General features: G+C 32.3%; 1 protein-coding gene across 4 annotated transcripts in view; it reads right to left on the bottom strand.

Annotated features, from left to right (window-relative positions):
- LOC134681284 (serine/threonine-protein phosphatase PGAM5, mitochondrial-like) overlaps positions 1 to 25,703 on the bottom strand; it is a 39,264-nt gene that overhangs the window by 4,274 nt on the left and 9,287 nt on the right. The window contains exons 2-5 of one of the 4 annotated variants that reach the window (XM_063540836.1): positions 13,736 to 13,923; positions 8,854 to 9,068; positions 7,824 to 7,957; positions 5,053 to 5,395 (exon numbers count right to left, since the gene is read on the bottom strand). In XM_063540836.1, coding sequence (XP_063396906.1) covers positions 5,245 to 5,395; positions 7,824 to 7,957; positions 8,854 to 9,068; positions 13,736 to 13,923 — 688 coding nt within the window. In that variant the 3' untranslated portion in view covers positions 5,053 to 5,244. Of the gene's footprint in view, positions 1 to 5,052; positions 5,396 to 7,823; positions 7,958 to 8,853; positions 9,069 to 13,735; positions 13,924 to 25,703 lie in introns of those variants that run through there. The other 3 variants (XM_063540837.1, XM_063540834.1, XM_063540835.1) reach the window with 3 other exon arrangements.

The raw sequence follows: 25,703 nt of genomic DNA, 5'->3' as shown, positions 1-25,703 counted from the left end.
GAAAAAAATAATCAGAACAAATACAATAGGTCTTTCCACACGGAAAGGTGGAAAGACCTAATAATCAGAACAAAACCTATAGGTCTTTCAACCGAAAGGTTAAAAGACCTAATGATTGAACATGGATTGCCAGATACTAGACATTTATGATAGAACACATTAATTAAAAACATCATTTATGGTACTAGTACTGGTTTGTAGTATGATTTCAGAAGGTTCAATGAAGTTCAACCACCCACTGTCAGATTGGAGTCAAAACGGAGAATTAATGGGACATTTTTACAGTCATTGTGGTAACTGAACGTTTAAAACAAAGCAGTTAAAGTAACTTGTTACCATAAAACAAATATCACAAAATGGTACCGTAGTGAAAGGTGAGCTAAAAGTGTTAACTGTTTTTCAAGTAGTCACTGAACCATGAAAATGAGGTCAAGGACATTGGATATGTGACTGACGGAAACTTCGTAACATGAGGCATCCATATATAAAGTAAGAAGCATCCAGGTCTTCCATCTTATATAATATAAATCTTTTAAGAAGTTAGGTAAAGCTGCCCCCGCCGCAGGATCACTATCCCTATGTCGAGTATTCTGCAACAGAAGTCACAGGCTCAACAATAATGAGCTGTTATAAATACCATTAGGCTTTCTTAAATTACTATAAATCTATATGAATGCTTGTTCAAATTTTTTAATCAGTTGTGTTGTATTTCTGTAAAGTATGTTTGCAGTTTGTGCTGCTGGATCCCAATTGTCATATTAACAAATTATATAGATATAGGAAGATGTTGTGTGAGTGCCAATGAGACAACTCTCCATCCAAATAACAATTTAAAAAGTAAACCATTATAGGTAAAAGTACGGCCTTCAACACGGAGCCTTGGCTCACACCGAACAACAAGCTATAAAGGGCCCCAATGTCTATTTTGGTAATTCAATCAATCTTGTCATTATAAAGGAACCATAAACAATTGTCGTATAAGTAAGAGGTTAAGCTAGCAATATAATCATGTTTAATTCATCAGTTTCTTTGGAAAATGTCTGTATCAAGACAGGAATATCAAATGGTTTCACATTCTTTCTTCTAGTAGTTGACAGCATTTGATTTCTTCATGATTTATGGACGACATTAAAAGTTCAATGAAGGATAAAAAACTTAATTCACATAGTTTTTTCACTGACCCCCCCCCCCCCCCCCCCCTCTTAACAAAATTTGGGAAAAATTGATTGACCAATAGGGATATATGTAAAATCGATTTTGGATTAACAAAACCTGCAGCAATGTTGACCCCCCCCCTCCCCCCCCCCCCAAACTATTTGATTTAAGTTTTTTCATCCTACATCGATCTTTTGATGTCGTCCCTTAGGAATTCAGTAATTAGTGTTAATACTTTTTTCCAAAACAAAAGTGTGTGAATTTTGCCTCGTAATTGTTACTTTTTAAATTATTTTTTTATGATGAATCATTGCCTTGATTTTTTTGTCATATGTGAAAATGAATGATTGATTCTTTTTATGTGTTTTTATATATGACTTTTCTGTATTTAAATGTTATCTGTGCAGTATAAATGAGGTAGCAAATGTAGTGCATTTTGCAATACTGTAACATAATATTCAGTAACATAAATACTACTTATTATACATCAATTCCATCATGTTAAATGATACTAATAGTGTATTTACAGTACTTGTGTCCAATCCATTTTACATTAGGTTAATAAAATATGTTTAAATTTAACTAAAAATCAATTCAAGCCAAATTTTCTTTGCATGCATTTTGTTATCCAAATTATAAGGGTGCAAATGCCCTATAGTAATCATTCTGACTGTCTCTCTGTCCCTCAATACTTTTTATGTTGTATGATCTGATAATATAGATTGCCTCAACCGATATCAAGATACTACTAATATTTATGCGCAAGTTCATCTGATAACAAGTTTGGTCTTTGTAGATTATTATGAAAAAAGTTTATACATGAATTTTAGTTATGTCATTTTAGTAAAACTATTAATTGCCATTTGTTGAGCCGAAATATTTGTCAACACGATTTTATAACAACATTTTCGTTTTATAACACCTTATATCAGTACCGTTGTGCAAATCTTTAGACTGATATATATATATATATATATAAGTACGTCTGAGTCAGTGACAACCCTACAACAGATGTATCCATCGGATCGCCATCAATGATGGTGATACATGGCTGTGTACATAATGTATATACAACTCGTCTAAACATCAACCTAACAATGTTAGATCTGTAAATTTGCTTTCGCAAATTTTTTGGTTCTTCCCTCGCCGGGATTCGAACCCATGCTACTGTGATATCGTGACACCAAATCGCCTGCACTGCAGCCGTCCCGCTAGACCACACGACCACCTGGGCTCTCAAAAAAAGAGCTTTCGGTGGCCGTATGTTACCTTTCCACGTCAGTTTTAATCTAGCGGCGTACTACAGCACATGATATATAAGGCATGAAGATGTTATTGTTACAGATCAGCTAAATTATCTATAGTAAAGGATCCTACAAATTAAAGCCCAGGTGGTCGTGTGGTCTAGCGGGACGGCTGCAGTGCAGGCGATTTGGTGTCACGATATCACAGTAACATGGGTTCGAATCCCGGCGAGGGAAGAACCAAAAAATTTGCGAAAGCAAATTTACAGATCTAACATTGTTAGGTTGATGTTTAGACGAGTTGTATATACATTATGTACACAGCCATGTATCACCATCATTGATGGCGATCCGATGGATACATCTGTTGTAGGGTTGTCACTGACTCAGACGTACTTATGAATATAATTATTTTCTGTGACTGTATCTTACATTAATTTGTAGGATCCTTTACTATAGATAATTTAGCTGATCTGTAACAATAACATCTTCATGCCTTATATATCATGTGCTGTAGTACGCCGCTAGATTAAAACTGACGTGGAAAGGTAACATACGGCCACCGAAAGCTCTTTTTTTGAGAGCCCAGGTGGTCGTGTGGTCTAGCGGGACGGCTGCAGTGCAGGCGATTTGGTGTCACGATATCACAGTAGCATGGGTTCGAATCCCGGCGAGGGAAGAACCAAAAAATTTGCGAAAGCAAATTTACAGATCTAACATTGTTAGGTTGATGTTTAGACGAGTTGTATATACATTATGTACACAGCCATGTATCACCATCATTGATGGCGATCCGATGGATACATCTGTTGTAGGGTTGTCACTGACTCAGACGTACTTATGAATATAATTATTTTCTGTGACTGTATCTTACATTAATTTGTAGGATCCTTTACTATAGATAATTTAGCTGATCTGTAACAATAACATCTTCATGCCTTATATATCATGTGCTGTAGTACGCCGCTAGATTAAAACTGACGTGGAAAGGTAACATACGGCCACCGAAAGCTCTTTTTTTGAGAGCCCAGGTGGTCGTGTGGTCTAGCGGGACGGCTGCAGTGCAGGCGATTTGGTGTCACGATATCACAGTAGCATGGGTTCGAATCCCGGCGAGGGAAGAACCAAAAAATTTGCGAAAGCAAATTTACAGATCTAACATTGTTAGGTTGATGTTTAGACGAGTTGTATATACATTATGTACACAGCCATGTATCACCATCATTGATGGCGATCCGATGGATACATCTGTTGTAGGGTTGTCACTGACTCAGACGTACTTATGAATATAATTATTTTCTGTGACTGTATCTTACATTAATTTGTAGGATCCTTTACTATAGATAATTTAGCTGATCTGTAACAATAACATCTTCATGCCTTATATATCATGTGCTGTAGTACGCCGCTAGATTAAAACTGACGTGGAAAGGTAACATACGGCCACCGAAAGCTCTTTTTTTGAGAGCCCAGGTGGTCGTGTGGTCTAGCGAGACGGCTGCAGTGCAGGCGATTTGGTGTCACGATATCACAGTAGCATGGGTTCGAATCCCGGCGAGGGAAGAACCAAAAAATTTGCGAAAGCAAATTTACAGATCTAACATTGTTAGGTTGATGTTTAGACGAGTTGTATATACATTATGTACACAGCCATGTATCACCATCATTGATGGCGATCCGATGGATACATCTGTTGTAGGGTTGTCACTGACTCAGACGTACTTATGAATATAATTATTTTCTGTGACTGTATCTTACATTAATTTGTAGGATCCTTTACTATAGATAATTTAGCTGATCTGTAACAATAACATCTTCATGCCTTATATATCATGTGCTGTAGTACGCCGCTAGATTAAAACTGACGTGGAAAGGTAACATACGGCCACCGAAAGCTCTTTTTTTGAGAGCCCAGGTGGTCGTGTGGTCTAGCGGGACGGCTGCAGTGCAGGCGATTTGGTGTCACGATATCACAGTAGCATGGGTTCGAATCCCGGCGAGGGAAGAACCAAAAAATTTGCGAAAGCAAATTTACAGATCTAACATTGTTAGGTTGATGTTTAGACGAGTTGTATATATATATATATATATATACATTAATGTATTTGAGTTGATAACCACATCAGCAAAAAAAGACAATTGCTGCATTACAAAGTTATTTAAAGCCTGTCAAAAACCAATCATATTTGTTAAACTTTTGATTAGAATAAGGTTTTACTATTCATATCATATATGTCTACATTAAACTCATCAGTTGCACACAAATCCAAAAAGTGGGATTTCAATAACAAAGCTGAAGAGCACTGAGAAACCATAAAATCCAAAGAGTTGTACCAATCAGACGAAAGCAAACTATACCAGGAGCACTGTTTCAAAAAAATAAAAACTTCATGAACAGCAAATTAAAATTACAGAAATATCACATTAGCAATTCTATCTCATTAAATTTTTCTGTCTTTGGGTGATGGATTTTCACGCTGTGTTGAAGACCTATTTATGTCTTTGTGTTGTTTTCTGCTCTTCTGTTGGGTTGTTATGTCTCTTTGACACATTTCCTATTTCCATTCTCAATTTTATCACTTGACCTGCTTGTCAGAATTAAAAGTGTTTCTACTCTATATTCAATTGACTATAAACAAAATAAACAGATGAAGGATTGATTGATTAAACTATCTACCTTTAATAGTTGCTTTTATTGATTTTACTACAAAAAGGTTATTTCACAATATAGTAATAAATATAAATTATTCTGATCAGACAAATTGAGATTTATTTTTCACAAAGTACTTTACACTGATGTCTTCTTTGTCAACTGAATTTTGCACTCACTATTCTTTAGTTATCATCACACAACGGATGTGACATCAGCAGGCATAAATCCACTTTCCCCTAAGGTCCGAAGTCCAACTCGGCCAGTTGGTCTAACAGTAATCCAAGTTATACTGCCATGATTCAGGCTTAATCTTAGCCAAGCTTCTGGAGGGAGTTGCAAGGCTCTGTAATAACAAACAAATAGAAAATTACTGCCATGGTTGAGGCTGTTAGCCATGGTTCTTGGCTATTCAAAATGAAATTGTACTGAGTATTTGCAGCATAAATTTAGAGCTCAAAACACCAAGTCCAGTATTCTGATTTGTTGTATGCCAAGTCGATTGACAACACATGATTGACATAATTGATTTGATTTTTTGTGTTTTAACACTACTTTTAAAGCACGGCATTTTGGCTATTTTGTGGTGGCCAGTTTTTATTGGTGGAGGCAGCCAGAGTGCCCGCAGAAAACCACTGATCTACCATAGGAAAACTGACAATCCTAGTCAATTAAGACCGAGTTGAGTGCACCTGCAGGAGCAGGGTTCGAACTCACAACCTCAATGTTGACTTGCTAGTGATATAGTAGTAATTAATTAGATCACTGGGCCACTGAGGCCCCAATGCCAAGTGGAAGTACGAATATTATACTCAAAATTTTTATCAACACACCACCTGGAGGAAGTTGAATGGCCCTGAAAAAACAAACAAACACAAACAAAAGGAACAAAGCAACTTCATCTATCTTTGATCGTAATTTTATATTCAAGTAGATAGTCATGATAGTATAATTGTGGTACAGCACCTTGGGCACAAGCAAAGAAAAATAAATAAATTTGTAAATCCATAGAAAAGACAACGTTGAGAAAAAAAACAAATTCACTATATCAGGTAAAAAAACAATGTAAACTGCAGACAAATCTGAATCTCAAACTTAAGATAAGTTAACTAAATACTGATCCTTCTCTGTGGCCTTTTTCACTTCTCTGGTTAGGCTGTTAATAATTTACATGTACATGATTTCACATTTGACTTTCCAAACTTTTGGCATAGAATGTACTAAAACGCCTACCAATCCAACTAACAAACAGGCAGTTTATGATGAGAATATATATCAGAATATCCTGGAAACAATCAATATTAGACCCGGACCAGTTAAAAAGAGTATCCACTTTATGAGCTATCAAATAATGCAAATACTTCCTTCCTTCTTCTCATATGCATATACTACATTAAATTACATCTAACACAATGTGTGTGTTCCTTTTCTATTCTCCTCATATGCATATACTACATTAAATTACATCTAACACAATGTGTGTGTTCCTTTTCTATTCTCCTCATATGCATATACTACATTAAATTACATCTAACACAATGTGTGTGTTCCTTTTCTATTCTCCTCATATGCATATACTACATTAAATTACATCTAACACAATGCATGTGCTCCTTTTCTATTCTCCTATTCAATATATCCTTCATTGCAATGTTTTTATTCCTTTTCTAATCCATTCTCATATTCAATAAGTACATTCAATGCATTGTGTTTGTTCCTTTTTATGCCCCACCTACGATAGTAGAGGGGCATTATGTTTTCTGGTCTGTGCGTCTGTTCGTCCGTCTGTCCGTCTGTCCTGCTTCAGGTTAAAGTATTTGTTCAAGGTAGTTTTTGATGAAGTTGAAGTCCAATCGACTACAAACTTAGTACACATTTGCCCTATGATATGATCTTTCTAATTTTAATGCCAAATTAGAGTTTTTACCCTAATTTCACGGTCCACTGAACATGGAAAATGATAGTGCGAGTAAGGCATTCGTGTAATGAGGACACATTCTTGTTTATCCTCATATTCAAATACAATAAAATCTATTAATTTTTCAGCTCCAGCAGACCAGGATCCTTGAAAGCTACTGAAAGGTAAGGCTCGCAAAATGTGGTACGATATGGTATTTTGAAAAGCTCTTATTATTTTGTTTTGTACGCTTAAATTAATATCTATATTTGAAGTTTTCTTTACTTGCATGAATTATGATATAAAACCTCAAATATTGATTGTGAATTAGTTATTAGTTTATGATTAAAAAAATGAAACCCTAAGCAATACATTTGTATTATCATAATATAAGTCCACATCTGCTGAGTTATACATCATGAACATGTACAATCCACATTCCTCAATAATCATGATAATTATACATATAGCTGTTGTTTCGCATGTTCAATAATAATTTGGCATAGCATTTTATACCTTATCTCAATTGGCTTGAAATTCTACCACAAAAATCTTGGTAATCCTAGCACAAAAAGATCTTTCAATTTTCCCAAATGTTCACATATCTAAAAAGATATAAACACTGCAAAAAAGTTGTTAACATAGTTTTAGGAATCCTGTACATGTACTATCATACAACATAAAAATGTTGACGAGGGAACATAAAAATGTTGACGAGGGAAACAGACTGAGAGAATGATTCCTATATGGCATTGCTGACTAGATTCAATAGGCCCTTATAAATTTGATCATAAGAACCCCACAACAATGTTATTCTGTCACATTTTTTACTGAAATGAAGGTCATGGTTAAATTAATTTATTCAAATGACACTTACCTACAAACAAAGTATCTTATAACATTGGCATGACATACAACAACTTCATAGCTGTCCTTTGTTTGTTCTGGATCTGCTCTATGTACATATCTTCTAAATGCTGCTTCAATTCTAGCTCCATCTTGATAAAACTGCTGAAATGTAATGAAATATACATGTAAAAATATAAATGTCCATATAGTTAAAGATGGAAATATTCATAATTAGTCTATTTCAGTTTATTTTCAGGTGATTTTTATTAATGTTTACCTAACTTTGTTTTTTGTGTTCCAATAAACGAGGATCTAAGTTTGACATAATCTACAATATTAATATTTGTGTGATTTCTTTTTTTGCAAATTTTGAAATCAAATAACATATGCATGAATGAGAATAACTAATTCCCTAAAATGTAATGTATGTGGTTGTTAATGAGGTATTACATGTACTTATATATATATGTAGATATATCCATTGTAACTCGCCTTGTATTCTGATAGTGGGTCTCATTGGGGTCTAACGGTGACGCGGGATTGCCGATTTTTCGTAAGCGTGAAACGTGAAAGTCAAATTATTGTGTCTTGAAAATGGGAAATGAGGTCTTACGGGACCCGGGAAATGACAAAACAATGAGAGTTGCTTACGTACAGAGTGTAAGCGGGATACAGGAATCTGACAAAACAGTAAGCGGGATCCGGGATTGGAACCCCCCAATGAGACCCCCCTTATAGATTTTAAATAAAACATTACCGGTAAGACTTGTATTTGGTTATTCAAGTAGACAAAGCATTTGGTTATTCAAGTAGGCAAACATTTAGTTATTTAGGTTATTAATCATTTATATTTCACTGTAATTATTATATTTACAAAAGATATTCTTATAAACAATCGTACAGTTCAGTATAATCAAACTATTATCAAAGCATCAGATATAGTTATATATCTAAATGTTGTTGGGTAAAAAAAAATCTTTTTTATATTGTCGGTTATTCGTTGTGTTGGGTATAATTATATGGTTTACAACATTTTCTGTGAATGAATCTATCCCTACATTTTTCTCTGGTCTCCAGTTTCCGATAGGTGGTTCAGGAGGGATTGGTGCTCCTTCTCTTAGTATGTCTGTCTCCTCTCGCGGTACGTCTGGTATACTTTTAGCAACAATGTCTGCAGTTTGTTTGGCTCTGGTCATTGTGGAACTGACCAATACAGAGTAATCATGTCCCATTTCTTTTAACCTTTGACCTGTCAAATCAGCTTGCTTTTTTCCTTAAAATGATGAAAGATTCATACAAAATGAATATGTTTTCATAGATCTATATGTTATCTTTTTATCTCTTAATACTAACTACACATGTTACATGTTCATGATGTTGGTGATTTAAGAAAAGAGTATTACACCTGATTTGTTTTTAAAGATTTGACATTTCTAATGGTCATCCTGGTCATGTCTAAGGGACTACCTTTTTTCTTACATGAAAATTCTAAGTATATATAAGTCATGTAAGTAAATGTTAATAACTATTAAAGATGCTAAAAAAATCATTGTATACTTTACCTGCACCTGAGATCATCCTCTGTTTTTTGGGGGATTTATATTACTCAGTTTTTGTGTATGACACAGTGTCATGTTTATAGTCCGGCGGCTTTGTGAAAAATTGTGCACATCCTGTTACAAGCATGAAATTTGGCATAGACATTCCTCAACTATTACTCTTTTATTTCAGATAGGGAGGCATTTGAAAAAAAATTCTCATTTTCGGTAAAATCCAAAATGGCGGACGTCATAATTAAATCAGCCCAATATCGAAGGCTAGCGTGTAAAAATGTCCTATTATCCTGCTACTATCATGATATTTAATACAGACCTTTGTGTTTTACTACTTTAGGATAAATTAAATAGATTAGGTGTAATCAGAAACCCCACTTCCGGTTAAAATGCAATATGGCGGACACTGTACTTAAATAAGCTTATTTTTAAAGGAGGGTAATTGAAATGTGTTTTAACCATTTGCTACTATCATAACATTGTGTAGCACCCTTTCTTATGTGCTACTGGTAAATACAATGTATAAGACATATGTCTTAAAACCCGTTACTTCCGGTAGTATCCAAAATGGCGGACATAGAAATATCAATTTTTTATTCAAATTTTCAACTTTTTTAAAATGTAAAGAAAATGATTTTATTTTGTGCTGGTCATTAAATTTTTGGCTTTAAATTATCCCCAAAACCACTTATTCTAACATGTTGTAAATGTTAAGATATAAAGTTGACACTTCCGGTAAAAATATGACGTAAATTTCTAAGATGATTCCTCAATCTATTTCTTCGATGTAGAGTTTTGGATATATTGATTTAAACAAAATAAAGACACTATAGTACTAAAAGATATTTAAAATTACTACTATTTGGCTAAGAATACATGTTTATTCACAGTCACCACCACATGCACACAAGGCAGTGAACGGGATACCCGGTTTTCCACATTAAAAATAACCGCGGCATCCTTTCTTACATCCATAATGTACAAGCTTCTGAAAAAATGATGAGGTCTCAGAAAGAGTTTTTTTAAAAAGGGACCCTCGTTGTCCCTTCGCAATCGATTAATGACAAGACTAGGTAGAATAAGAGTCAATCCTAAGCTCGTCTCACTAAACACCTGCATTAGTATATTGCATGTTTTACATGCTTGAAAAGACTAGAACAAGTCGTGGGAATAGCCTCACTTAAAATACGTTTTCCCTTTTACTTTCTTGCTTCGTTAATCATATTAGATCTGATAAGTTTGTGCAATCTTACAGTAAAACCCCGGTGATTTAGGCTGATCAATCATCATTCTTAATGTTAAAGTCACATCTTCAAATACCATCGATGTCTCCCACGTAGTCTTTTTTTTCCTTTTCAAACAAAGAGAGAACAGTATCACAACCGGTAATAAGGTATGGGTCAGAAATAAAAGAGTTTGATCACTCATTGTCTAGAGCATTTGAAAGGCCATTGATAGATATTATTCCAAAGAGTTTTGCCTCCCCAAACACAATCCATAGTTCGTCTGCCCCTATGTCACGGAATAGCGAAATAGTATTGACAGCATCATCAGTGACTGTTAATCATAACTCGTTTAAATTCGTGTTTCACTGCATTAGACACATGCACTATGATTTAAGTGTCAGTCTCTTTATGTGAACATGGTGCTACACCTAAAATACATCGCGTGGTGGATAAGATAGAATATCCTGAGCATTAGTTGCTACAACTACCATACTCATCAAAGACTTCATCCACTCTTGTTACAGTTTCAAGGTATTTTATTAAGGTAAGGACATAATACCCAATCATCATACTCGTTAGGAAACACCTTGAAACTGTAACAACAGTGCATGTAGTGTTTGATGTGAATATAGACAGTACTGGTAGTTTGAAAGCTGCTAAAAGAAGCAAGAGCAACTTTTAGGGGAAAGGGAATACACAGACGAATCCGGGATTAAAACCATCCTCAAAATTGGCAAAGTTTTCTGAGAGATGACAGTAAGAAAGAACTTTTAAGTCGTCATACACAGGAGCTTGCTCTATACAATTTTGAGTACAAGGTAGCTGAAGCAACAAATGCCCAGGATGTTCAGTGTTATCCACCACTTGATGATGTTTCAAGTTTAGCACCACGTTTACACGAAGAGACTGACACTAGAATCAAGATCGATGTGCCTGATGCAGTGAAACACAGACTTAACTGAGTCATGACTCAAACAGTCGATACTGATGTCATTGCTGTTTCGCTATTCCGTGACATAGGGGCAGACAAACTTAAGTTTGCATTTGGATAGGGAAAAAGTATAAGATATATATCAATCAATGACCTTTCAAATGCACTAGGCATTAAAAGATAACACGTTTGCTGAAAAAGGAACTGCGTTGGTGACATTGATGGAGTTTGAAGATGTGACTATAGCATTTAGAATGATGATTGACCAGCCAACATCACCATATGGATTTGATAAGTTTAATGTCATTGAAAACGATACGTGGTTTTGTTGTAAGATCGGAAAAAAAAAGAAACAGATTGGGTTAACAAGGCAAGAAAATATGTGTTTTTGCAGAATTTATGGATGTGAGAAAATATACCACCCTCTTTGTAAATGTTGGAGATCAGCTCTCCGATTGTGCATAACGAGTATGCTGATTGGGTATTATGTCCTTACCTTAATAAAATACCCTGAAACTGAAATACGAGTGGATGAAGTCTTGGATGCGTATGGTAGTTATAGCAACAAATATTCTATCTTATCCACCACGTGATGTATTTCAAGTTCAGCACCAAGTTTGCGTTTAGAGGCAAACACTAAAATCATGGTACATGTGTCTGATGCAGTGAAACACGAACTTAAACGAGTCATGATTCGAACAGTCGTTAATGATGCTGCTGTCACTATTGTTTTACTATTCCGTGACATAGGGTTAGACGAACTGTGGATTGTGTTTGGGAGAGCAAAAGACTTTGGATTAATATCTATTAATGGCCTTTCAAATGCATTAGGCAATGAGTGATCTGAGTGATCTGACACACATATTGTTATCCATGCCTTTACCTGTTGTGATATGGTTCTCTCTTTGCTTGAAAGGGGGAAAAGGACATTGTGGGAGACATTGGTTGCATTTGAAGATGTGATTTTAACAAAAAGAATGATGATTAATCAGACTAAATCACGGGGTTTTACTGTAAGATCGTACAAACTTAACAGATGGGTATAACATGGTTAACGAAGCAAGAAAATAACTATTTGCGGAAAAGGGGAGGCTTTTTGAGGCTATTCCCTCAACTTGGTCTAGTCTTTTCTAGCATGTAAATCATGCAATATACTTAGGTAAGTGTTTAGAGAGACGAGCTTGGGATTGGCTCTTATTAAGTGGTTTTGGGGATAACTTTAAGCCAAAAGCTTAATGACCAGCACAAAATAAAATAATTTTCTTTACATTTTGAATAAATTTGAAAATTTGAATAAAAAATTGATATTTCTATGTCCGCCATTTTGGATACTACTGGAAGTAAGAGTAAGACATATGTCTTATACATTGTATCCATCAAAAGCACCAAAGAAAGGTTCCTACACAATGTAATGATAGTAGCAATACGTTAAAACACATTTCAGTTACCCTCCCTAAAAATTAAGCTTATTTAAGTACAATGTCCGCCATGTTGGATTTAAACCGGAAGTGGGGTTTCTGAAGACACCTTATCTATCTAATTTATCCAAAAGTAGTAAAAACAAAGGTCTGTACCAAATATTATGATAGGAGCATGATAATAACACATTTTTACACGCTAGCCTTCGATATTGGACTGATTTAAGTATGACGTCCGCCATTTTGGATTTTACCGGAAATGAGATTTTTTTTTCAAATGCCTCCCTATCTGAAATAAAAGAGTAATAGTTGAGGAAGGTCTATGCCAAATTTTATGCTTGTAACAGGATGTGCACAATTTTTCTGAAATATGCTTGTAGCCGCCGGACTATTAGTGGACTCTTGTTTTGTTTTGTTGTATTTTTGTTGGTTTTTTTTGCCATGGCTTTGTCCATTTGTTTTCAACTTATGAGTTTGGGTATCTTTTGCATATTTTTCATCAGGATCCCTAACAATGCCTAAAGACAGATTCATAATTTTTCAATGTAACAAAAAGTTATAATATTTTAACCTGTGTGTCATGTGTGTTGGCAATGAATAAAACAGTTGTCAATTAAACTTAAGAATATCATAACCTGATAACTGTATGGAAATCAGATATTTTTACATGCATTTACTTTTGCAATTTCTGAAGAATGTACAAAATCAACTTTTTTGAAGGAATGATAAAAAATGATCATATCTTGAGGAATGTTAGCAAAGCAACATATTTTAAGGAATTTAAACACTAAAAAATGTTATTTTTTTTATACCTAGTTCAGTGAGATATCTATCAAAGTCAGTTTTGCCATCTGTGTTGTACTGTCCATGTCGTATAAATAACAAATGTCTTGATGCTGTTGGAGTTCTCTTCTTAATCTCATTTTCAACATCCTTTAAATCTTTTTCTGTTGTTCCTTCTGAAGATTTGTCAGGTTTAACTAGACTATTTGGATCTCGCCTTAAAAAGAAAAGAAAAAAAAGAATTATTTCATGTTTCATGTATTTGCCCCATAGAAAACATGGAAAATGCCATATATGCAACCTTCAGATAATCAATACATGCCTTTAAGGGCATACGATACAGTTACAGGGAAGGTAATGACGTTGCTAACGTAATTTGTTATTTTCGCGACGTCAAACTGTGACATATTGGGAATAGATGATTTTTATCAGTCAAACTGATTTAATTTGAAAACGAGTTCATGGACCTTTATTTTTCAAAACGGCATTTTGTTTCATTTTGCAGGGAGATTATGTGACCCAAATTTTATAAAACTGTAAATAGAGGATTTTTTTTATTTTGATAAACATGCAGTAAAAAATGACGTTTTTTCCTCAATTCATGAACATTTGATACAAATGAGTTATTTCTGAATAATAAGGATATTTATAAAATACAGAAATTAAGGATTATTTAACAAAAAAACCATTTGTGTTTATCTTTTAAAACAAAAAAGTTATGTCTTTCTTTCGAAAAAGAAATTACGGCCACAAATCTGAATTTCGAGCAAATATACAAAATTTCGACCTCATTTTACTCAAAAAGTAGCACATGAAGGTATATTTTTTATTACATAGTTGATTTAATCAGGTGAAAAATAGCCTATATGCAAATTATCATGAACTTGTAAATACAGGATCAAAACTGTATCGTATGCCCTTAATATTTTTACTATGTTAATATTCATGTACAGGCAGTGGCGTAGTCAGGGTTGAAATGATGTGGATGTTTTGCCGAGCAGAGCGGACCTTTTTATGCAGAAAATTATATTTTATTTAAGCACATGCATACATGTACTCCCCCAGAATCCGACACTAGTTATATTTTTGTTTAAATTCAAAATACCCACCAATTCATATTTTTATATTTTCAACTGAATTTTATTGTTTCCTCGCAACTACCATCATTCTATTCAAAAATATTGCATGTAAAAGTTTCCCACTCAATTTTATATTTGACAGACCCCATTACATCGGCACTTTTGTATTATTAAGGAACTTCAGAATATAGGAACTGAACTGACTCTTCTTTCCAGGAATTTGAGTCTACAACCTTGAGTTTTTGATTTTTTATTACTTGTACTTAGCTAAACGCGTTGCAGGATACATAAAAATAACGGGCATCCAACCATCCGGTCTTGTTAGCACTCTCATTTGTACAATTCTTGTCAGATTCAGTGAAACTCATATCATTAGTAATGTCTTTAACACTTTCGAAAATAAGTCGTAATCAAATATTCTTAACCAGTTGTATGACCCTTTGAAATATAAATAGTAATGGAAAACCCATTTCATTTGCTGTGAAGCTTTAATTTCTCTGAAGATATTAAAAATAATAAAAAAGACAAAATGTTCTTTTTTAGTTATTCCCTTGTTCCTTGTCCTATGATAGATAAAACATGACATGTACATTTGTAATGTGCATGGCGGGGAACATTGGAACTTTGTTCTTTAATTTAAAATAAAATTAGCATTTGAACCTAGATAGAAACGGGAATTCATAAGCCTAGGAATTTTTACGGTATATTACAAATTGATTTTTTTACAGTTTACAGTACATTACATTCACACATATTATGTCATATATGATTTGAACAAAATTGAAGTTATGCATATCACCAAGGCTGTAACTACAGCTTTGACCTTTGTTTGTGTAATTTTATATGAATTTGGTTAAATATACTTACCATGAAATTACATTTATATTATATAGAATATGTTTGCTTTCACAACATGTTCTCATCGCAATTAACTAGGTGATTAAAAATTACATCCATGAGATGTACTCACCTACGTCATAGTTCACCTGTGTAACATACACTAGCTTTAGTTTTAATTTTTGCGTTCAAGAGAACGCATGTTTCTCGTCGGCAAGGATTCTTAACAGTTTACTGTTGAAAATCCTTATGTTTTATAAAAGACATTATTTGTTTTCGGAATATCGGTATACGATTGATTTAATGTGAATCAGAATACAGCACTTCTGCCAAGATTCTGATATGCACGTTTTCGTCATTTTTACAGCTTACGAGTCTGGAAATACGACGACATAGAAAATGACCTTTGTTTAGCCGCCATTTTCAAACATTAAATCGGGTCCGAGGAAAGGCAGAATTTATCTGTCAAAATCGGACATGTTACGTGAGTACTATGTTTTTAAAAAAAAAAAAAAAGATATATTTTTAAACGGATGTTTATTTCTTTTTTCACGCTCAGCTGACCGGATTTTCACTGCATTAGAGCAATGCTACGAAACGGGTCGAGTGTAAAGTTTGGATAAAGTCGATTGTTTACAATTTGCAGTCTGTACACGAGACTGTGTAAACACATCACTATATTAAAATCAGAATAGGTATTTTGACCAGATCTGATTGTTTTTCATGTGGAAAACGTCCGTATGGGAGCGTATACCACTATTGTCACTTGTTTACAATTTGCAGTCTGTTACGTGTACACCTGGTACACGAGACTGTGTAAACACATAACTATTGAATCAGAATAGGTATTTTGACCAGATCTGATTATTTTAATGTGGATAACGTCCGTATGGGAGCGTATACCACTATTGTGACTAGAACCTTAATTGGTTCAATAAATTTCAATCAGAAAAGGGAATCTGCCCATTTCTGATTGTTTTATTTGGAAAACGTTTCATACAGGGAGCGTAGACCAACAGTGGTAATGTTTTAACAGTTGATAAATACATCACAATCAGAAAAGGGATTTTGCCCACAACTGATGATGTTTATTTGGTTAACCTTCCATTCAGGGAACATAAACCATATTTATTGAAAATAAAACGTGCTCAATGGATCACTATAGAATTAAAATAGAATAGGGATTTTGCCCAAGTCTATTTTTGATTAATGTTGACATGTTTCATACAGGAAACATAGGAACTAGAACAACATGCATGATTTAGAATCTGTAAGTTGCTTTCATTCTAATAAAATACAGATTTGATATCTTACATAAAATTAAATCATAACTATTTATTGATTGCACATTGATATTTATTGAGCATAGAATTGCACGTGGATGATTGTTGCAAATAAAATTAATTAGAATCAGACTAGTGAATTTAAGTACAAGTCTATCTGATTTTTCTAGACATCCTTCCACCCAGGGAAAATTATGTCTACTTTTTATTATATTTTAAAACAACACAAGCATAGCTAATATATGGTTGCACATTGTTTTTGTGATGAACCAACAGTTTAGTCAATTAACATATTTGCTCATATTGATAATATATTGAACAAGTGTCGGGAAATAGTCGAGACAGATATTAAAGACACTAAAATAATACATTGTTATCTAGTACAATACAAATGTGATTGCAGTTTAAGCATACCAATACATACTTCTTTAAATATGTCCAGTTTAAATTAGGACAGTAATTCTTAGAAGCCTGAAATATTTTTCCAGAACAGCAAATTACTGTAAATATTTAATTATTTTTTACTGATAAATAATTCTCCAATGCTCTAACAGACATGGAGACAGTAAGAATGGAGCACTGTTCTAAATACAGTTGATAGCTTGTGACAACTCTTTTTACTAATATTAAATTTCATGGTCAGTTTACTTATGACATGAACAACATGAATATTATAAGTATGAACTGCTATAACCGATTGTTTGTTTTTGTCGGCAGTAAGGAAACAAAGGCTTTTATATGTTTTTATGTAAACATTAGATTGTCTATTGAATAAAGAGTTTAGGGGATGTCATGATGCATTTCACAAAGACTCATTCAAGGTAATGGCTTATATATTGATTACATAATTCAGAGTGTACATTGCCAATGCATATAATATAATATGTACTAATTCTGTTTTGTTTTGAGTACACAAAAAAAGAGGTGATAACATAAGACTTAAGAGAATATCTTATCCTCACTATATGGGAATCACTGTCAAATTATACATATATGTATCTTCCAATCATGAAAGCAAAAGGAGTTTGGATGCTCTTTTAAAGATAGAAAATTATGCCTAATAATTTACATCTTAAGTTTTTTAAGCAATGCCAACAGATGGGCAAGTTTCTGCTATAAGGATTCATTCATTGGGTCTGTTTTATTCTTAATGTGAGATTGGTAGAACCCAACAGTTTATGCAATGGCTACACATTGTTTTTCCTAGAGTTAAATATTGATTCAGAATTCTGAAGTATAGAGGACTCAAATATGCTGATTTATAGAAACAAGATTATCATTAATTTAGATCTTGTAAAAAAAATAAGTAAAATATTGGTAAATAAATAAATAAGATTTAAGCATTGTGGATGCCGGATTTATTTAAAATACTAGACATGATCTAGGAAATAGAAGTAGTTCTCAAGATTTGAAACTATCTATTATACAGCTCTTTATATAAACCTTTTATTTAATCAGTCTTTACGTCAGTTGCAGAAAAAAAAGAAGAGGTTATTTTTGGAGTAACACATGATGTACCAATATAAACATATAATATATATACTTTTCAATTGGTTCTCAAATTTTAGCACCATTGTAGAAGCAGTTAATCTAACAGCAAAATGTAGGAAAAGCAATTTATTCAAAAGACTGATTAATAGTTAGCAAATAGCTTTCAATTGTCTAAGAATAGTACATGGAAGTAAAATATAGTATGATAATTCCATGATTATATCAAATCAAATACGAGACATTTTCTTAATATTATACCTAAATATTAAAATGTCACTGTTTATTTTTGCTCATTATAAGCATAAAGTTACAAAAATCTAGTCTGGTCAAAGTCAAATTGTGTATTATCTACATGCAGGAAGGTTTTCCGAATGCATGTGATTTTAATTTCGGAATTGATGGAAATTATTCACTTTTCAATTTCCATATTACCAGCCAGAATAATATAAATATATAGCATAGAGTTAGTATCTAATGCAAGAATATGCTACACAAAATTAAAATGTGTTTATTTTAAACAATTACTTTGAATTTTGATTCAATATTGTTTTGAAAGATGTGATTATTTAAATCACATTAATTTTGTTTTTTCCAAATCTGGGGACAAATGCAAAATTCTTCTGAGTGACTAAGTTAACCAAATGGCTGGGTTGAAGTCACAAAATACTACAAAAAGTTGTTTGGTTTATATATATTGAATCATATCAGAATGTATAGGTTTCAGATGAGGTGAACCAAGACAGAAATAAAATGAGCATTTTTGATAGTGAAACCATTTCTGAAATAACTAAGAACACTTAGGATACTGCAAGTTAGTACAAGTGTTTTCCATTTTGTCAAACAAGTGTTTTTCTTTAAATACAACTATAGAACTATATTTGACAAGTTGCATTTAAGTATTTCTGATAGCGAAATAATTTCTGAAATTAAAATAAACAATTGTCAAGAGCAACATACAAGAGTTGTTCATTACATGTATGTCAAATTTTTGTTTCTTTAAATTTGGAACTGTGTACATGGCAAGATATTCTAGAAAGTTAACCGCTGTGAAATGTTAATTAGAAATATCAAAACATTTTATTTTAGACAGATTTTTCATAGCTGGAGAAAATCATCAGTTAGCATTCTTTTTGGATTTATAAGGACAACAATCATGGCTTTAATTCAGCTCAACATCCAAATGTTCTGTGGAAGCAGTATATCAATGGAAACATGTATACTGAAACTTTTCCACTGATTTGTCCATTTCTGTATTTTTACACTTGAGTAGTCCAATACAAAACAAAATATTGTTCATGGTTGAAATGGTAGACATTGTATTCAAAGGTTCTACCACTCATAGAAATTTTATTAGATTTTTAAAATTTAGTCAGTTTAGAGAATTGTCATTATACAATAGTACAAGACTTCTCTTGAAGAAAATATTTTATTCTTAATCTATAAAATATTAAAAGTAGTATATCTAGCAGAGAAGCAAATTCTCAGGGACTATAACTTTAAAAAAGTTTAAAGATTAATCCAGATTTAGCATAATCATGAAACAACTTTGGTTTGAGTCTTTAATAAACTTTGATTGTATTAAGGACACCTATTTACAAAGTTTATTTTTTAATTGATTATAATTCTTTAATTAAGTAGAAAAGAATTTATTTCGAAAGATATGATATTGAACAGGTTATCAAAAGACGACAGCAATCATATATTATCTGTTATTATATTAATATAGACAGAGACATATAAATTGAATTATATGTCTCTGATATAGAGAAAACAATGGAAAGTTAAAGAAAGGTAATAATGTTTCCAAATAAACTTAAGTTTCAAAGTTGAAAGTAAATTAAATTAAGGTTGGATTAGTTCTTGTCGATTTGTACAAGCAACAAGAACAACCTATTCAGAAACAAATGCTTATTTACTGTTGCATAAATATTACAACACATTTAGCTCATAATGAAGGAGCTTTAATATAATTATTTCTATACTGACCTGCAGATTATTTATTCATCAGATATAGAAAGATGGGGTATATATATACATGTGAGTGCCATTGAGACAACTCTACATCAAGTCTATTAATTTTGCATACTTGTATTTATACAATCTGCAAAGTTTGCCATTGATACATATAGTTATGCAGCATAGCTTCATTGTATAATAAATTCAGTAATTTCGGTTTTTACTAATATCCGTATTTACAAAAATTTAATGGAGTTACATTTTTAAAAAAAATTCACATTTTTCTATGTTGAAATTGTATGTGTGTGAGAGAATTTATCCTCCACCAAATGAAATACTGCTTGTTAATCAGTAAATATTCTATATAATATAAATGTAATTTCATGGTAAGTATATTTAACCAAATTCATATAAAATGGTAATTTTTGAAATCTCAAGAAGAGATTTTATATGAATTTATAGGGTTAAATATACTTACCACAATCCACCACCACCCCTGGAATAAATTCAGTTTTTTGTTCACTTAATTGAAATTATTCAATTAAAAGACAAATTAAAACTAAAGCTAGTGTATGTTACACAGGTGAACTATGACGTAGGTGAGTACATCTCATGGATGTAATTTTTAATCACCTAGTTAATTGCGATGAGAACATGTTGTGAAAGCAAACATATTCTATATAATATAAATGTAATTTCATGGTAAGTATATTTAACCCTATAAATTCATATAAAATCTCTTCTTGAGATTTCAAAAATTACCATTTTATTTTCAAAACATCTGTAACATTGTCAATGATTGTGTAATATAATCATACATGATATTTGAAGTCAATTTCTTTCTTACATCGGTTTTAATTTCATTTATTTTAAATTTTAACAATGTTTTAACTATGATTTTAATATATAATTAAATTTTGTTCTATATGTACATGTATACCATGTATACAGCATATGCACAAATTCAAAGAATTAAAAAACTAGAGGCTCTAAAGAGCCTGTGTCACTCACCTAGGTATATGTGAATTAAACAAAGGAAGCAGACAGTTCATGACAAAATTGTGTTTAGGTGATTGTGATGTATTTGTACATCTTACTTTACTGAAAATTCTTGCTGCTTACAATTATCTCTATCTATAATGAACTTGTCCGTGTAGTTTCAGTGGAAAATGTTAGTAAAAATTTACAAATTTTATGAAAATTGTTAAAAATTGATTATAAAGGACAATAACTTCTAGGGGGTCAATTGACCATTTTAGTCATTTTGACTTATTTTTTAGTCTTAAATTGCTGTACATTATTGCTGTTTACAGTTTATCTCTATCTATAATAATATTCAAGATAATAACCAAACACAGCAAAATTTCCTTAAAATTACCAATTTAGGGGCAGCAAGCTAACAACAAGTTGTCAGATTCATCTAAAAATTTCAGAGCAGATAGATCTTGACCAGATTAACAATTTAACCCCGTGTCAGATTTGCTCTAAATGCTTTGGTTTTTGAGTTATAAGCCAAAAACTGCATTTTACCCCTATGTTCTATTTTTAGCCGTTGCGGCCATCTTGATTGGTTTGCCCGGTGTCATATGGTATTTTGAACCACATGGTAAAATGACCCCGGGGTCAAAATACCGCTGTGGTAAATTGAACCCCCCCATGGTAAATTGAACCCCCCCCCTGTATGGAAAATTGAACCCCCCCCCCGTTTTTTCATTCTAGATGATTAATAAAACATTTAACATTATATAGAAGCTAATCAAATATTAAAAATCATTTATACAAGAAGGGGAGGTCAATTTTCAATGATTGGTTAAAAGAAAAATATTTGCTTGGTATAAGTGCTCTGCAGTCTTAACCAACAAAATTTCAATAAAAAAAACTTCTTAAAGCTTTATAACTAGACCATGTAGCTTGGACACTTTAATTTTTTGAAATTTGAAATATTTATATATAAATATAGAATGGTAGACTTAAGTTTTAATTCTCAATGGTAAAAAAGGGGGAGGGGGTCAAATTACCATTGCTCAGTTAATCTAAAAGGTAAAATTTCAAAACTTCTTTTCAAGCTACTAAAATGAATACAAACTACTTATTGGAGTATAATAAATATGTCAAAGAGTTAAAGTAGATAGATATTTTAGCATTAAAGGTCTTTAGATTTATAGTAGGGGGTTCAATATACCATGGTAGGGGGTCAAAATAACATGGCAAAGTCAAATTTTCTAAACATCTTTTCCAGCATGGTAAATACATTCAAACTACTATTTGGAGTATAATAAATATGTAAAGGAGACTTAACAGCTGAAATTTTGAAATTCAAAGTCTATTTTAGAGGGTTCAAAATACCATGGCAAAGAAAAAATTTCAAAATTTCTTTTCAAGCAAGTAAAATACATACAAAACCACTTATTGAAGTATATATACTGTGTAAAGGAGTTGCAGTAGCTAGAATATTAGAAATTAAAGGTCTATAGCAGAAAGGTCAATATACTGTGGTAGGGAGTCAAAATACCATGGCTATATAAAATTTTCAAATTATTTTTTTCAAGCAAGTAAAAAAATACATAAAAACTACTTACCAACTACTTTTTGGACTATGACATTTTTGCAAAGGAGTTACAGAAGCAAGAATTTTAAAACGAAAGGTCTATAGTAGGATTCCAATATACCCTGGTGGGAGGGGGGGGGGGGGGCAAAATACCATGGCAAAGTAAAATTTAAATACATACAAACTACTTCTTGTTAGTATAATTACTATTTGAAAGAGTTTTAACAGCTAGATATATATAAATTACAGGTCTAGAGTAGGGTGGTTAACAAAGTACATTTCAGGTGTGGCTTCATTAATAAGTAAACAGGGAAATCCTAATCAACAATTAGTGTATTGGACTCATTTGAAGTGTTGAAAACTATGTAGCAGACTTAGTAAACAAAAGAAAACCTCCATTTTAATCATTTCAAAGGTAATTAAAAAATTCAAGTAATCATTTGTTTTTAAGTTATGACAAGGATTTGTATACTATACAAATCATTGGTCATGACCATTTGTTTTTTTAACAATTAATTATGACAATCAACCAATATACCTGAACAATAGACTTTCACACCTTTACCATTTCCTTGGACCTTCAATATCTTTTTTGTTAAATGGTGTCAAACTTTTATTGCTTGAGTTGATGATGATTGGTCTACCAATGAGAAAGTATTCCAAAAAGGACTTTCCATAAAAACTAAGTAAGAATCAGCAACTAATCAATTCATCATTTTAAATTACAATGGATACATTAGAGTTTGACAGTTTACATAGTTTCCTTAGCAGTGATCCCAACAACAGAACCTGGCCAAGCCATGCAGTGGTGAGTATTTTATTTTATAATTTTTTATATAGTGTTATTTACTCCTTTTACTGACCAGGCCTGCATATATGATTAAAAGCCCAATATTATAATAAATAATACAATAAATAATTTGCAAATAATATATTACCAACAAGAAGCTTACTTTAAATTCATTCAGGGTGGTCAGCTAATAATTGTGTTAGATAATAAAAGTGTGGGTTGATTGTGATATCCTTTTTTTTTTTAAATTTTTAATACAATTAAAGAAAAGAAAAGAAAACTTGGTCTGTCCATTTTGTAGTATCTTTTAAGTAATTGATGGATGAGCCCTATAGTTTTCAATTTACTTGTAATACACCTGTCTGTCTGTCTGTCTGTCTGTCTGTCAACAATTGTTTTAAGTTTAAAGAGTCCAAAAGTAATGTAAGGAAGCAAATGGAAAATATCATCTGCAGAGTTGTTGTGCAAATTGAATTTTACTGAAATTTTGCTTGTTAATTTTTCAAAAAATATCTTGTTTAATACTCATTTATTTTTTTTTCTAATACTAAGTTTGAACATTAAACTTGAAAGCAAGTATTAATATTTGTATCAGAAAGTATTATTTGTTTATAAATACTATTGCTTCATTCAAAAATATTTATCTCTCCGACATAATATTTTTGCTACTTTATAATTTAAAAATCTTCCATTGCTCTTAACATATAAAAAGGTTAATCAAGGGTAGTTTATCTTCTTAAAAAAGTTCTTAGCAAACAGTCATATACTAATTTCTTAGATTTTTTCTTCATGTTATATTTTCCTTTTTGAAATTCCTATGTCATCAGTTGTTATTTCTTTTAAAAATAACACACAAAGTGATACCATTATTAAGATATTAACATTAAAAGATTCATATTGAAAAGAAAATAAGAAAATAAATAACTGTAAAACTAAACCACCAAGGCTAAGGCTTATAAAACATAATGAGTAAGTAGTAAATGATAATTTTAAATGTGCATAACTGTTTGAATTATGCTTAAATGTTTTAAGTTTACATTTACTCTCTTTTATGTATACATCAGTGGAGAATATAGATTCTTATATCTACATGCTTTGAGCTTTTAATAATAACTAGAGGCTCCAAAGAGCCTGTGTCGCTCACCTTGGTCTATGTGAATATTAAACAAAGGAAGCAGATGGATTCATGACAAAATTGTGTTTTGGTGATGGTGATGTGTTTGTAAATCTTACTTTACTAGTCTTGCTGCTTACATTTATCTCTATCTATAATGAACTTGGCCCAGTAGTTTCAGTGGAAAATGTTAATAAAAATTTACAAATTTTATGAAAATTGTTAAAAATTGACTATAAAGGACAATAACTCCTTAGGGGGTCAATTGACAATTTCCGTCGTGTTGACTTATTTGTAAATCTTACTTTGCTGAACATAATTGCTGTTTACAGTTTATCTCTATCTATAATAAAATTTAAGATAATAACCAAAAACAGCAAAATTTCCTTAAAATTACCGATTCAGGGGCAGCAACCCAACAATGGGTTGACCGATTCATCTGAAAATTATAGGGCAGATAGATCTTGATCTGATTAATAATTTAACCCCGTGTTGGATTTGCTCTAAATGCTTTGGTTTTTGAGTTATAAGCCAAAAACTGCATTTTACCCCTATGTTCTATTTTTAGCTGTGGCGGCCATCTTGATTTGATAGTCGGGTCACCGGACACATTTTTAAAACAAGATACCCCAAAGATGATGATTGCCAAGTCTGGATTAATTTGGCCCAGTAGTTTCAGAGGAGAAGATTTTTGTAAAAGATAACTAAGATTTACGAAAAATGGTTAAAAATTGACTATAAAGGGCAATAACTCCTAAACAGGTCAACTGACCATTTCGGTCATGTTGACTTATTATTAAATCCTACTTTACTAAACATTATTCCTGTTTACAGTTTATCTCTATCTATAATAATATTCAAGATAATAACCAAAAACTGCAAAATTTCCACAAAATTAC

Source organism: Mytilus trossulus, chromosome 8 (genome assembly GCF_036588685.1).
Source record: "Mytilus trossulus isolate FHL-02 chromosome 8, PNRI_Mtr1.1.1.hap1, whole genome shotgun sequence".
Lineage (NCBI taxonomy): Eukaryota > Metazoa > Mollusca > Bivalvia > Mytilida > Mytilidae > Mytilus > Mytilus trossulus.
The sequence above is the reverse complement of the archived record's forward strand: the minus strand, read 5'-3'. Positions and strand labels throughout refer to the sequence as shown.